Here is a 15070-nt window from a genome sequence, read left to right on the forward strand (position 1 = left end):
CAAGACATAAAGATACGCATGGAAAGACAAATGCACACGGGGCAACACAGGATGTAAAAAGAGGTTAAGCAGACCCAGACATTACGGATTATTGTTGAAAAACATTCACCGACACGTTAAATCAGTAGAAATACAGAGAGTTTAAAAGGAATCACAACAGTGACATACTTGTGAGAAATTACCGTGGTTTTTAAATGGTAGTAATCTGGGGCTTGTGTTTGTCTTACTACTCTTTTTCCTGCCAAAAATGACAGAAAGCTGGACCACATCTGTTTGTAGCTCAGATTTTAATCCACCCCGGCATAGGTTTGTCTCCATCAGGAGAAGCAGACACAGTGTAACAGCACTAGCACTTTCCACGGGCAGTCTGTCTCTATCACCGCATGTCACAGGGAAGTGGAAACCATGCATAAGGTCTGCAGCAACGAAGGGACCTTATTTTCAGTTGCCTCCCTCTCTCTCCAAACCTTTTACCTACAGTAGCCTGCAGCAAACACAGTTTGTGCTTACACTTACAAATGATAATGAAACAAAAGTATTTTTAGCTATTTCTCTGTCTCTTAGACATTTCTCACCATGTCCCAAGTTGTTTCCCTGCGGAGCACAGTGCACAGATTGTTGGATTAGACCATCCAGGGACCTGCAGAAGGAATTTGTCATCAAGGCATCCTCAATTCAACTGCTTCAGGGACTGACCCCTGAAGGGTGTCTTTGGGAGGGAGGCTGTAGTGCTTGTTGTTGAAATGTAGATCTTGTTGGTTCGTGCCAAGACCTCTTAGCTGTAGTGCACCTTGTTCTGCCAACAGGAGACTTCATTGCTGGGAAAGAGAACAAGGACTTCACATGGGTTCAGGAGACCAATGTTACTATTTAAAATAAAATAAAATAGAAAAGAAAGAAAATGCAAAAGCAAACTAAACCAAGAGTGACCCTGATTCATGTCTTGGCAGAGAGATGGGATATGCAAAAGAAGGGAATTACTCAGCATCTTAGACACCCTTCCTTTTTCACCAGCTGGGAAGAGTTTGGTCTCAGACAGGATCTGTCTCTGCCACAGACAAACACGGTCCTCATGCTGGGTGGGTTCACTGCTCTCGGAGAGTGGTGGAGTTGTTGATGATCATGGTTTCCAGCTCGGTGTCTTAACTGATCTTTTAGCCATGCTGGGTCCATGCCATCAAATGCCTTAAAGATCAGGACTGAAGCTTGAATTTGGCTTGGCTTTCATGCCAGAAGGTGGCCTAGAGAGCAGAGGTAGGTTTGATGCACTCGTGGCAGCCAGGGCTGCCACTGCAGCATGCTCTTCTAGTTGGCATTTGACAATCACTGTGGGCTTCATGCCCAGGTGTATCACATAGCTGTAGTCTAGCCAAGAAGTGACAAAGATATGACTAACTGAGCCCAGCTTGCTCCTGCCAAAAAGGCATGGCTTGTCTTGGCCAAGAAGAGACAACGAAAACATTGCACTGGGAAGTTCACTGGGGGAGCCTGATGTCACTGGGAAGTGCAGGAGTGTTCTGGAGACACAGGCTAAGTGGAGCAGCTGGCAGGTTTTTTAGATTTAGGAGTCTGCTCTGCAGTTTTAATACTGTACTTGGTATAGTTTGTACAGTTTTTAATAGTTTGTGCAGTTTCCAGAGAAGTGTTTTAATCCTTTTAATGGTTTCTGCAACAGCAGCTCTGCTGTTTCAGTTGTAGGTCCTGACTTGGATTCCAGATTGTGTCAGATGCCACACATCAGTTTTCTTTTGGAGATCCTTCAGCTGGCTTTGGGCTAATCTCTACCTGAGCTTGCTCTGGAAAGGAGCAGCTGCTTAGAAACTGTGTTCTGCACACGATCAGTAGTGGTTTGGGGATGCTTAGCTCTGGGAAGAGTGGCTGCGCATAGTTTCTAGCTGTGACAACTGTTTGTACCTTCTGAGAAACTCCATCTTTCTGCTCTCTTTTCTAGAGACCTTACTAAGCCTCCGAGAAACAGCAAAAGCCTCCAAGAGGAGAGGAAGAAGTTTAATCTCTCTCAGACTACCTAACCTGCTGGAAAATTTCTGTGTTACAAGTGCACATGGGTCTGATATCTGGGCTCTGAGGAGAACCATGAACTGCTGGTGCCAAGCACCATGGACTGTACAAGGCTGCAGATTGCAGAGGTGCAGGTGGTTGGCAGTGTGGCTTTCTGACAGTCTCACCAAAGGCAAGCAGTTGGTGTGATATACAGACTGTGCTCTTTGCAAGGAGCTGGCTGCTCAGATGTCTCATGAAAGCAGGTGAGCTGACCAGGTACCTGGGAAAGGCCTGAGGGGATGATTGTCAGTCAGTTTGGTGAGTTTGCATCCCTTCCATATGCTCCTTGTGGGCTAAGGAGGAATACTCAAGAAGCTGCTGAAAAGCTGCATCTTTGCAGTGAAGATAAAGCTGAACTTTCCTGACCAGATAGCAGGGGGATGTGCACAGACTGCTTGTCTGATCTTTGGTTTCATTGGACCATGTTGTGCGTAAGAACTAGTGCATTATCTTGGAAATAAAGGGACAGAGGGTTATCCTGTGTCCTGGTCCTACACCTGGATCTTTTGGTGCAGAGTGCTCCCATTTGCCCACACGTGCCATAGCTGTGCACCACTCACTGCAAACACTACTGGATCATGCAGCCCAGGCAAGCCAGGTTTCCCCACTGCTGCCAGGCTGGGATGTTGGTGCCACACTGTCACATCAGCAGGATTTTCTGTGCAGCCAGGGTGGTGCTGGGCTGTCTGAGGGCTGACTAACACAGGGCTGCAGTGCGTGAGAGTGAACTCTCCTCCCCAGGCAGTGTGGGGCCATACCACATTGCTTTTCTCTCCAGACAATGCAGTGCTGGATTGTAAGTAAAAATGCAAAGCACATTGCAATGTTTGCTCTTTATTAATGCACTAAGATGCATTTGGGTGAAGCAGAAGGCTCCTGCCTGGCTTGGTTTCAAGCTCCGTGACAGGCTTCCATAAATAACACCTTAGCAGGGTCCAATTCACCAGATGTGACTGGGTGGGGGCCTGAGCTACGCAGTGGACACTGGAAGGGGCAAGAAGGCATGGAACAGGGTCCAGACCCTTTCTTGGCAGGCATGACAAGCCTGGACTGAGCTGCAAGGTGTACAGTGGCTAAGCCAGCACCCTTTCCAGAGCAGGGAGCAGATGGATGGAGTGGCAGATGAACTCCTGTGGATTTCAAAATGTCTGGCAAATACCATCAGGCTGTTAGCATTTGCTGGAGTGGGGCAAAAGGGAAGGAGAAAGCACTAGCAACTAATTTGCTTGTTCTGCAAACCTTCACTCGTTGCCTAGGTGGCATATGAAATCTGGGCTCAGTGAGTATTTGACTGTTTTATAGCTGAGAAACTCGAGATGAACTGCATGTACCATGGCTGCAGCAGGGGCTGGAGGAATACATCTCAGCTTCTGAGCCTATGCACGACCACTGGGGCATGCTCTTTCTTGCTTCACCTCTAGGGAATGTGGCTGCTTAATGTAATTACAGCTTAAACGTCCAAATCCAGACTTCCTCCATGGTGCCAGGCAAACCGGGCTGAAGAAGGCTGGCCCTGGCGGTGTCAGAGCTGGGAGGCAACAGCAATGTAAGGCACATAGAATCTCAGTCAGGCAATAGACTGACAGCTACTGATACGTGATGATACCATTCTTTAGGGTGGCATTGAATTCAGCCTCAGATTTATATTTGGCAGGCCATGGAACAGTGCTGTTGGATGTTCCCTTGAGCCTTTGTCTGGGAACTTCCTCAGTCACACTGTGCTAGATGAAGTTGTGATTAAAAGTGAATGAATACTTTTTGACCCTTTCACCTTTCTCTTGGCTCCAGTGATTTGTGTTTTCCCTAGAAATCCCTAGTGCAGGATTTTGGGGTAGCTGTTGCTTTGACAATTCTGACATCTACCACAACTGATCCCCAGGCCGACCTGACCGAAGATCCTAGAGCTGTAAAACTGTAACATAACTGCAAGAACCTTCTGTCCTCTGTCCCGAGTTCAATGGGCAGAGGCTGAAACAAGTAGTGACCCCTGCAAATTACTGCCTTTAAGACACACAGCATTGCTACTGGAGCACAGACATAGAAAGCATGAGAAGGAGGGAGCAGCACTAAGAATTCATTTTGCCAAGTGCTGCATAGCTACAAAGCTGTGATTGTTTTTGCTGCAAAGAGCAGGCCAACAAAGTGGCTTCAGTTAAACTCCATGGTGGTCTCTGTCTGCCAAGATCGCCGTGCTGGATGAACTGAGGCTGCAGCACGGGGGCTGTAGCCAACCTGAGCCAGCAACCAGCTGTGTCCAGGTGTGAGGGTTTCTGGGGAGCGGCGTGTGCTCCCCTGGGTGCGGCACTCCGTGCTTGCTTCAGCTGCACTCTGCTGCTCACCGGCGGCGAACAGCACGGCTGTGGCACGGAGCAGAACGCTTGCGGGGGTCATCTCCAAACGGCTCCAGCGGAGGGGCTGCGAGAGGCTGTGGAACAAGTGGGGGATGCTGGCGAACAGCATCCTGACCCCGCACTGCCCGCTCCCGCACGGCACAGCCCCCGCTCCCACACGGATCCCGCACTGCCCGCTCCCGCACGGCACAGCCCCCGCTCCCACACGGCCCGGCCCACAATGCTCTGCGAGGGCAGCCCTCCGCCCACTTCCGCCCGGCCGCCCTGGCTGCGCCCGCTCAGGCGCGGCTGCGGCGCCGCACCGCGCCGCGATTGGCCGCCGGGTCTGCTGGTTCTACCCTCTCGCCTCCCATTGGCTCCCCGCGGCTGTCACCGCAGGGCCCGCCTCCTCCGGTCGCATGCAGTGTTCCCATTGGGCGTCGCGGGGAGCTGCGCGGCGCATCGCGCGCGGGTTGGCTGTCCGGGCTGTCCGTCTGCGCAGTAACCAGGCAGCGGGTCACGGTGCGCCGGTTTCCACGTCAGTGCGAGGGAGCGGGGCCGGTGTCCCTGCCCGTGCCCCGCGGACCCCGCGCTCCGCGGCCTCGCCTCGCCGCCGTCGGCACGGAGGGGCGGACAGGGGGCGGGCCGAGCCCTCCCGCCCGCGGTGCCGCCGCCCGCCCGGTTATGTGAAGCGGCCGCCGTCGCGGGGAGCAGGCTCCGCCATTTTGGACGCGGGGGTCAGTGCCGGGCAGCGGCCGCCTGTCGCGGTGCTGTCGCGACGCGGGGCGGGCGGGAGGGAAGCGGCGGCGGGGGAACCTTGCGGGACCTGCGGGGGCGGGGACGGGACGGCGGCAGCCCCGGGGCCCACACCGTGACGGTGCCGCGGGCGGGGGCGCACGGGCCCGCCGGAGCGGCAGGGCGGGATGGCCCCGCGCCTGCACAGGCACCGCTGCCGTGCGGCGGCTTGCTGCCCGCAGCCCGGCCGTGCGGGCTCTTGTGGCATATGGGCAGCTCCGCGGCTGCTGCGGGCACAGCCAGCGCTCGCTCCGCGTCTGTGTTATGCGTTCGTCCGGTGGCACGTTTCATAGTTTCAAAAGTATAAAATAATTGGAAGAAATAAAGTGTCATGATAACCTTAGGTTTCGTTTTTACTGTGCAGTTGTGACAGGTAAACGCGACTTGCCTTTCTCTGCTTGATTCCCAGGCCCAATCTATGTCACTGTTGCAGCTGAATGTGGAGGCTTGCAGAGGAGCTTGTCCCTCTCTTCCTTTCTGATGTGCCACTGCTACCGTGCTGCTGCTGCTTATCTTTTAAAGGGCATTCTTAAATGCCCAGGACCGCACAGCTCCTTTCCATGCTTATGAATTATTGCTTTATATCACTTTTGTCCAGGCATCAGGAGCTAGCCTTTGGAGAAACACCCTGACTTCTCTGAACTCTTGCTTCCTGTGATGCTTTTGCAGAACAGTTACTCTTGAAAAACCCAAGCAAGTTAAATTTCTGAATAGATGTTCATGTACCTTCCACGTGAGGTTTAGGAGGAAGAAAAGGAACTTTCTCATTGCCACTTGGGCTTCTGGGAAGCCTAGCTGGCTGTGAGATTGCCAGGAGTTGTTTGCAGTTCATGGCTGTGTGTTCTGTTTTGGTAGCAGTGTATTGTATCAGGACTCTGGTGGTCAAATCTAGGTCAGAAGCTATCTAGATTATTCCTACATTATCGTAAACAGTAAAAATTTGGGTCAGCAGAAGCTTACTTTGAAACATTACCTTTCTGTGTTGTGGTTGTGTTGTTTTTCACTGCTGCTGTTTATTGGAGTAGTGTCACTGGGTTTAAACCAGGTGCCATGGCTGAAGGCTAAAGCTAATGATAGGAAGAAGTGACTTGATGGAAGTCTGCCAGACCTTGTTGCTTCTGATGCTAACTCTTGCTTGTTTCCAGAAGAATTGCAGACATTTTGCTGCAGAAGAGGGAGTGGTAATACTAGGAATAATTTGGCTTCCTGTCTTTTGGGACGTGTAGGGGTAAGACATTCTGAGGTTGAGAACTGGAGCGTTCAGTGCATGTGTGAAGTAACATTTGCAGGTGTAAATCTTGTCAGTGTTTTTATATGAAAATTCTATATTTGTTGCTGTTTCAGAAGTCTCAGAATAGTGATAATTATTATCCACAGAACACTGTTGAAGGTTTTGACGGTGTTATGAATATGAGCTTTTGTTCTTTTACGACAGGATTAGGCACCAGCCTTTTCCCACTTAGTGTTCCCAGTGCTGTAGTCAGTGAGGCTGTGAAAGTTAACAGCCTCCCTTCTTGTGGTGGCCGGGGCACCTTGTTGCCTTGGTTTGGAGCTGTCGTTTTCACCATGCTGCCTGTTGAGCTTCTGTGCAGGAGCATATCTGGGGACTAATCTGCAGTTTTAAGCAGATGTATGAATCTGTCTAGACAAAGAAACAGGAGGTTATATAACCCTTCAGTTTAACTAACTGAAGGATTAAGGAGCTAAAAAGCATTTGAAATTTAGTAGGTACCTTTCTTCAGTTTTCTTCTTTTCCCTAACTTAAGACCACAGAACTGAACCCATTTGTTTCTGTATTGAGTCCACTATCTTCTTGTGCTTGACTGCTTGCAAGAAAGGCATTTATTCTTGATTGGAGATCAGGAGGTGTTGAAACATACCTTTGCTGGGGAGGTTGTCTCAGATTTGTTGATGATCTTCAGTATTAGTTCTGTCAACCTGTTCAGCACTTACAGTACCCCATTCTTCAGCCCATAGCTTTGTAACATTAAGCCTGAATTCATGTTAACGTTTTTTTCTTCTCTAAGTTGAACAACTGTCTAATGGTTTTGCTTGACTCCCACCATGCTCTTGTAAACCCAGCTGAGCATTCAGCGCTGGTCTGGTAAATTGTGTAACTTTTTTTCTCTGCTGCTTCACAGAATTCATTTCAATCTTAAAACTTCTTTAGATTCAGGATATCTATACTGAGCTCTAAAGTGTGATCAGTTGTTCCTTGTGGTGATGTTACAGTTGAAGGAACACATACAGAAATTATCTAATCATTTAAAAGGGGTAGCCTTTGGGTAGTTTGGAGTTTAGTGAAGCTATATCCATCACTTGAAATAAAATTTCAAATTTAATTTTTTACATGGATGGATGATTCTTTTGGTGGTCTTAGATGCAAGGTGCATCTCTCTGAAAATAGTTGTCTGTCTTTCCTGCTCACTCTGTAGTTCTTTTCTGTTTCCTTCTCCAACATGAAGTTGCAAAGGTCTGTTGGTTTTATGGTTTACTTTGCAATACTTTGCTTGATTAGCTACAAGCTTAAATATAAAGCAGTGTTTCTCTCCATCTCTACCCAGTGTTGGTAAGGAAGTGAGCTCTGTGTCTGATGTTCAGAGCCCCAGTGGGAATTTGCATCTGCAGCATGATAGGTTGTTTCAGTTGCACTGGTGAAACGAGTTTGTTGGCATGCATAAAGGGAATTTTTGTGCTTTTGAATAAAATTATATTTGATAGAATCTGCAATGAGAAAAGGAGTGCATTTTCATAGTGTCTTTTCAGGCAATGACATAGTGCCCTAAGTTTTGCAGGGTTTTCATATGTCAGCAGTGCCCTGCCAAGTAACACAGAGTTTTTGCACCCTTGCTTGAAAGGATCAGGTGTGGAAAAGGAAAAGGTGTGCATTGGAGGTTTTTGTCTATTTTCTTCATATTTTGCCACTTGCAGTTAGCTGGGCATTTTAGGTCTTCTACATTCAGGAGAGACGGAGTTGTAACAAACGTTTTATTTAATTATTTATGTTAAAAATAGAGGAGAAGAAATGGAAGTCTTACAAGCAGATTCAGTAGTATGCAGAACAGCATTTAAATTTTGGGTTAGCTTTAAATACTGTCAGAAATACTGAGTATCTATATATGTGCAAAGTTTGTAATATGTCTGTCTGGTATTTGCATGCTTTTTGAAATAATGCTTCCATGTCAGTTTGCTGAATGCCTGGAATGGTGCTACACAGTTTACATGTTCAATATTGTTTTGAAACAGTGAAGACAGGAAAAACTTAGGTTTGACAAATATGAGTGTATAAAGTATTTCCTCAGAAGTACTTCCCTGGACTAGAATTTTGAGCCCTGAAACTGCTGATGTAGAAATACAGAAAATAATGGAATTACTGAAAGAAAAAATAAATAAGCAAGGAATTTTACATGTAGGAGAAATCTCCCATTCATGCCTTGTACTGAAACAAGGACAACAAAGTGAAATAGAAAAATTGTGATCAATGGTATTTCAATGCAATCATATGAATAATGTATGAAATAATTTACTGTTGAGGATGGGAACATCTCTCAAGCATTAGCCACATGAGTAGGAAGTGTATTCTGTTATATACAGCTGTGGAGGAAGGATATAAACCTTTGTTCTTCAGGGCACAAGCAAATTACTTGGAAGCACTGTTTGTCTGTCATGACAGTTCTTACAAAATACTTTTGTCTTTGACCTTAAAAATTATTGTCTTACACCTGGAGTACCATTATGTATAACTCATTTAATGAAAGAAACAATTTTGCCATAAGAGTATTCATTCTATTGCAAACACCTGAAAAAATGAAGCAACAAATCTGATGTTGTCCTTTGATGAGGTATCTTTTTATAATACTTTGCTTTCTTTCCATTATTTATGAAGTCCTGAAGAAAATTGGTCTCTTTCATTCAGAGGATATTTGTGTATTTGAAGCATTGTTGATGATTCAGACATGCTAATTAGCATGAAGACTGACAGATCCAGAATGTATATTCTGAAATTTCTGTGGTGATCTTTCTGAGGTTGTGAGCAGTCCACCAAAACCATTTTTTTCCAGCTTTGCTCTTGTTACGTGGGCAAAAGTCCTTCTCATATTCTCTGTGCATTGTCAGCCCCTGCCTCCCCTTCCCAGCTGAGTCCTTTAAATGAGCCTGTCAGGTGTGAAGTGTTACCATCAGTGTTTCACCTGCTTCCAATCTTTGGCTTCCCTATGGATGACCTGTTGGGATTTCAAGCTGGAGTCTTCATTTTTGTTTCATTCTTTTTCCTGAAAAAGTCTCATTATTTGGCTATCATGTCACTAAATCCTTCTCATCTACAGACATGACATCATCTGACTCTTTGGCCTCTTTATAAGTCCTGTTTTTTATTTATAAACATTTGTGTCTGTTCATTCCCCATAATTTTCACTTCTTGATGCTTGACTGTATCAGTGCTACAGCTAGTATAAAGAGAAGAGTCCCATAGAAGTTCACTCTTCTTTTTCTCAGACTATTAGAAATCTTTCTTGCTTTTAATTTCTTTCCCCCTCTTCTGCCTCTTTGTGGATGCATCAATTTAAGGTTTTTCCCTGAAAGACCTCAGACTACAGCAGAGTAAGTGTCTGCCTTTAGCTTTCTCATTTTTCCTCCTTTTGTTTCATCCAGTTTTGCTCATTTCTTTGTGGAGTTTTACTCACATCTTTTTTTACTTCCCTGCTTTCTTGAAAGCTTTGTTTTGTGAAGCAAGTGTGAAATCAACATCTGTTACAAATTACTTTATCTTGTCAACGTTTTAAGTCCCAATGAGGTTTGCTCTGGCCGGCTCATTCATCTCACTGATGCTGATTTAAGAGAGTACAAGGTTAGCTTTGTGTTCTGTGTAGGGCTGCAGGAATTTGCATAAGTGCTGGAGGTGCATGTGTTATTGCATTGCCATGGAAGTCTGTCCTGGGACCTCAACACTTTATCTTTCTGTGAACTTTCATAGACTGGAAAAAAAAAATTAGAAATGTGCCATGGCAAAGTGATCTCTTGCATTACAGAGATGCTGTTAGAGCTGTCTGCTCTCATGGTTTTGAAAACACACTATGGAAAAGTGTCTTCTTTTGATGAAGTATTTGTTATATATGTAATAACTTGTATTTTGTGCGTGCACAATAGAAATTTGAAAGAGTTTCTTGCATCACTGCAGGCCTTCTCTTGGTTAGAGTCAACTTCATTTCATCTGAGGAAGACAGTTTCTCTAAGAGGCTAGAGATTAATTTGAATTACCTTTATTTTCAGAATTGTCAGGATGGTGGATAAGAACATTTACATTGTACAAGGTGAAATCAACGCAGTGGTGGGAGCCATAAAGCGTAATGCCCGATGGAGCACTCACACACATCTGGTAAGTTACCTTGAACTGTTGCCATCTCTAGCAGCAGCAGGTAGAAACACCTGTGGCAGAAACCACCTGGCTTTGGAAAAGTACCTCAATTTTTTTGTAGCACTTGTTTTGTAAGGAAAGTTGGACTAACTTTCTGCATTGTTTACATTGTTTTGGGCATCTCGTGCCAGTGACTGCAAAAGCTACAAAGCTAGGAGTCTTCTACCTTCTTATCCTGTAAATAGGAAAACCCCACATTGTATTCTGCATGGGAATCATCTCATTTGGATTTTCATCACTGGGCATGTCAGGATATTTCCATGTATGGTGTTATTTTGTTTAGCACGGTGTTTTTATGTATCTTTCGTACTCTCTTGGGGAAGACAGTCTTCATCATGAAAGCCATGAAATAAAAATTGGGGAAGTAATTATATGTAGAGATTTTTTAAATTTTTCATATGTCATAGTATCTGTTTTCAGCTCTGTTTTGTTGCTGCTATCTATATTCCTCACTAAAACCTATCAATAGTTTCAAACCTGCTTTGGTAAAAATCCTCACCACCGTGTTTGCAAGTCTAACCGTGCTTTGGTGGGTTTATGGCTGCCACAGTGTAAACGTGTGGATGTGGCACACTGTATCAGTGGTGCACTTCGGAATGTCACATGAGTAGCAGATGGCTGTCGTCCAGCACAAGTGGTTTCAGTTTGTCAAAGGGCAGGGCTCTTTTTCTTTCTGAGGTGCATTTCTTCATCAGAGCTCACGGCCTCTCTGTTCCAGGTGTGGGTGCGGCTGCACTCAGCTTGGAGAAACTGCTGCTCCTCCTTATTTTAATATCATAAAGATAGACTAAGGCTAAAGGATGCAGCTAATTCATATAAATATTGCACCGTGATTCTTTCTTCAAGTTATTTTAATGGCAGAAAATGTCATTGTATTTCTGCTCCCATTACAATCTGCATAGATTAACATTATAGCAAATCCAGATGAGCCATTTCAATATGGTATGAGTTAGATTTGCAGTGAAATTTATTGAATAGCAGAAGGCTAATCAGAAATACTTCTAAGGACAATAAAACCAAACCAGAATGCTCAGTATTGAACCTATGCTTTGACATTTGAGCTGTGTGATATTGGGGAGCACTGGCAGGAAAATAAAAATGCTTCTCTTGGATTTGATGGTGTAAACATGCTAACAGTGATAAACTCAAACCACAGCACTTCTGTGAATGTGATGGTGAGGTCTTTAACAGACCTGTTATTAAGATTTGTCTTCAGGAATATGGTTGCCTCATTAATTACTTGCTTCCTATATATAACCTATAGGATGAAGAAAGGGATCCCCTGCTGCATAGCTTTAGCCACCTAAAAGAAGTGCTGAATAATATCACAGGTAAGCTTCTACAGAAATCAGCAGGTGTGTGCACCTGCTAGGGTATATGGAATTCAATGTACAGGTGTATTTACATGTGTTATTTACTATCCTGAAGTCATTTATTGAAGAACGAGAAAAGAGGAAATATGCATATACTTTTGGGTAAATAATACCAATGTAAACTAGCAGAAAAATACCACTGCTGCCACTGTCTATAGGGATATATATATATATTTGTGTGTGTATGCATGCACATATTTTATAAAGGTGCTTGTTTCTTTGATACACTGAAGCTTGTAGTAATATATGAAATGTGGTGTACTATCATGCATAGCTTTTTTTGTGGTTTGTTTATGCTTTCTGATGTATGAGTGATGGAAAAAAATCTGCTTAGAAAGTGGTTTCTGTCTGTTTTTTTCTCACATTCTTTGGTTTATTAGCTTTCATCATGTAATAAGTGGAGCACAGACCTCTGTTTCTATTTGGGTCTCTTGGATTTTAAGTGAAAAACTTACTTTGTGATCACCTGCACTGAAAGAAACTGGAAATCTGTATTGATTAGAGAAGTAGTGCACAAGGCTGTGGTGTGTATTCTGACCATTGTTTTTCTCAAAACCCATCTTTCTCCGCTTCCCCCAACATTTTCTGGTTTTGTAGTTTCAGGAGTGAATGTTTAAGTGTAACCCAAGTATATGTTGAGAGTCTGGAGGTGAAGCAAACTCCATATGGCATTCTGCATGTTCTTGCCAGGATTTTTCTTATTGATTGTAATATTTGAAAGTAAACTTCATTTCTGGTCCCTTTATTACAGTGACTGTTCAGAACTGCACTCAGCCTTAGTTTGAGATGGACTTCTTGCATTTCTAACTGTGAGGCATGCTTATTCTTGCATCAGTGCTGAGTCTGGAATCCCATAAAAAGTGTGTTCTCTAGAAGCCCTGTAGTGCTTCTTCCAGGTGATAATGGCAAGAGGTGCTGAGGACACATGCCAGTTCCAAGCCTGTCTTCCTTCCTCTTATGTGTCTGCCTGTAGGTGTAATGCTTTGCTTTTCTCTGCCAGGTTGACTTTCTGTGGTTGTAAGCAGGATTTTTTTGTTAGATCGTGAAATCTTAGGGAACTCTTGAACAGCTTGCATTTCTGGATAGTGTCTTTGTTCTGGATGTTATGCTTGTACCTGGACTGCATGACAGTCTGGATTTGTGGGGCTTTTTGTAAGCTCATTCACCTTCTGTAAGATGTGCGTGCAGTCACCTAAAGTGTATTGGGAGGAAATTTTACATTTCTGCCTTTTATGAGATGAGTGGGTTTTTTTTAATAAGCTTCCTGAAGTTCTTTGCCATTATTGCAAATACCTTTTCTCATCAACAGGAGCAGGGACTGTCAGGATGCTCAAATAAATGCAGTATAAGTAAATGTCAGGGACTGGCCATTTATCTAGAGCAGCTAGGTACAATGTGCTGTTGACTTGTTGGGGAAAAAATGCAAGTTCACTATCTGCTGATGTTAGAGAAAGCAAAGTTTAATGTACTGAGAGATTCAGAGACTCTCTTTGTATTAGTCATCAGGTAAGTGTGGCTCCTGCTGAGATAATAATTGCTTATATATGGGGATGATAGCATGATGGTTTGACTACATGGGATTCTTTTATACAGGTAATTTCAGCTGCAGTGACTGCTATTTACTGACTAGTGTCTTGAGATAGGACATCATTGCTGTGCTCCATCTTTTTTCCATTTTAGACATGGACTTGTTCCCAAGCAATGGTTTGAATGATGCAGAGTATCTATCCTGCATCGTCTTCCAGGCAATCAAAAGTCCAGTCTCCAGCATAGGGGGTTTTTGGTGATTTTTTTTTTTTTTTCCCCTAGACTTTCCTTTCATGTCTCTTTCATTAGCTCATGGAAACGCATTGCTTTTATATTTAAATTTATTCAAGCTGTAATCTTTGACATTTGAGTTAGCTTTTAGTACAATTTTGCATTTATAGTAATATATATTATGTATTTTCTCAATCCCCCAAGAACCCATTTTAATCTGTTCCGGATGCAAATTTCAGGCTGCCTTGTCCCATCTCCCCTCTTGCTCTCTCCCTCCCTTCCCCTCCCCCATGGAGCATGTTTGATCAGGTGTGGCAGGAATATCCACTGTCAAGCTGCGCCCTTTATATTAGTCAATATTATCCTTCCTTCCCTCCCACTCCCTTCATTCTCCTCTGGGCTTTACCAGTTGATTTATAATTTTGGAATTCTCATCGGAGTCTGTAATACAGTTTGTTCATTATTTAACCAAAACCTGTTTAATGAGCAAAGAGAGGCAATGTAAATGTTAGGCATGTTGCAGTGGAGTACCTTTTGTTCTCCTCTGAGCTAGTGGGTATTAACTCTGTCATGACTGTGATGCTGAAATACCCTGGTCAAGGGTATAAAGATGCACTGTATGCCCCCAGCAGCTAAAGATTCCTGTTTCAAAGTATTGCTCCTCAAGAGGAGCTAAGTTACATGCTGGAAAGCTTGTCTGCAGCTAAGTATGGTATCCCATCCTGTTGTAACCTCCACCTGTGCTCTTGGAGGAAGCATACAGAGAAGCTGTGTTGCTCAGCAAAAACAGTCCCATGATTATGGTAAGAGTAACTTCACTTCTGCAGTTCAGCATACCTAGCTAAGGACCTAAATATTTTGAAGTTTTTCTTTAAAATTCTGATAAACTTAATTTCTGTGGGAATTTTTGTACATTTATGAAAAGAGTTTAATAATTTGAAAATGAACAGCATGTCCACCTCTGACCCACTGGCAGCTGATTTACTGGATGCCATTTTTATGTTTTCATGGACTACATTTTCATGTATTTTAGCTACTATTGGTAGTAGTTGCCTGAAAAAACAGAAAAGAAACATAGAAGTTCTGTTGTCTTGGGTGATGCATAAGTTAATCCAAGATAAATTTAATAGTGGAATGCTTGCAATGCTAAGATGACCACAATAAGCTTAAATTTGGTGGCGTGTGTCATATTTCTACTGCTTAGAACAAGCAGAAGTCAGGGTCCTGAGTTATGTCCATATGGAAGCAATGACTATCAAGCTTTGTCCATGCATGCAAAATTGAAATATATCTACATTTTCAAGACTGATGAAAACCTGTATTGATACAAGTTTGGCTTG

At 44.1% G+C, this 15070-nt stretch overlaps 1 protein-coding gene and 2 long non-coding RNA genes across 8 annotated transcripts in view; 2 read left to right on the plus strand and 1 right to left on the minus strand.

Moving 5' to 3' along the window:
* LOC135306518 (uncharacterized) overlaps positions 1–2563 on the plus strand; it is a 28698-nt gene extending 26135 nt beyond the window's left edge. The window contains exon 2 of the long non-coding RNA XR_010367323.1: positions 1952–2563. This is a non-coding gene — a long non-coding RNA (uncharacterized LOC135306518). The remainder of the gene's footprint in view (positions 1–1951) is intronic.
* On the minus strand, positions 271–4334 carry LOC135306525 (uncharacterized). Its single transcript, XR_010367330.1, has 2 exons — positions 576–4334; positions 271–484 (listed from the first exon to the last, which is right to left on the minus strand). It is a non-coding gene; the product is annotated as an uncharacterized LOC135306525 (long non-coding RNA).
* Positions 4335–4895: 561 nt separating this feature from the next.
* GBF1 (golgi brefeldin A resistant guanine nucleotide exchange factor 1) overlaps positions 4896–15070 on the plus strand; it is a 100325-nt gene continuing 90150 nt past the window's right edge. For 5 of the 6 annotated variants that reach the window (XM_064430613.1, XM_064430616.1, XM_064430617.1 and 2 more), the window contains exons 1-3: positions 4896–5128; positions 10455–10560; positions 11864–11930. In XM_064430613.1, the coding sequence (XP_064286683.1) occupies positions 10465–10560; positions 11864–11930 (163 nt within the window). In that variant the 5' untranslated portion in view covers positions 4896–5128; positions 10455–10464. Of the gene's footprint in view, positions 5129–9423; positions 9786–10454; positions 10561–11863; positions 11931–15070 lie in introns of those variants that run through there. The other variant, XM_064430615.1, reaches the window with a different exon arrangement.

The sequence above is a fragment of the Passer domesticus genome, chromosome 8 (genome assembly GCF_036417665.1).
Source record: "Passer domesticus isolate bPasDom1 chromosome 8, bPasDom1.hap1, whole genome shotgun sequence".
Lineage (NCBI taxonomy): Eukaryota > Metazoa > Chordata > Aves > Passeriformes > Passeridae > Passer > Passer domesticus.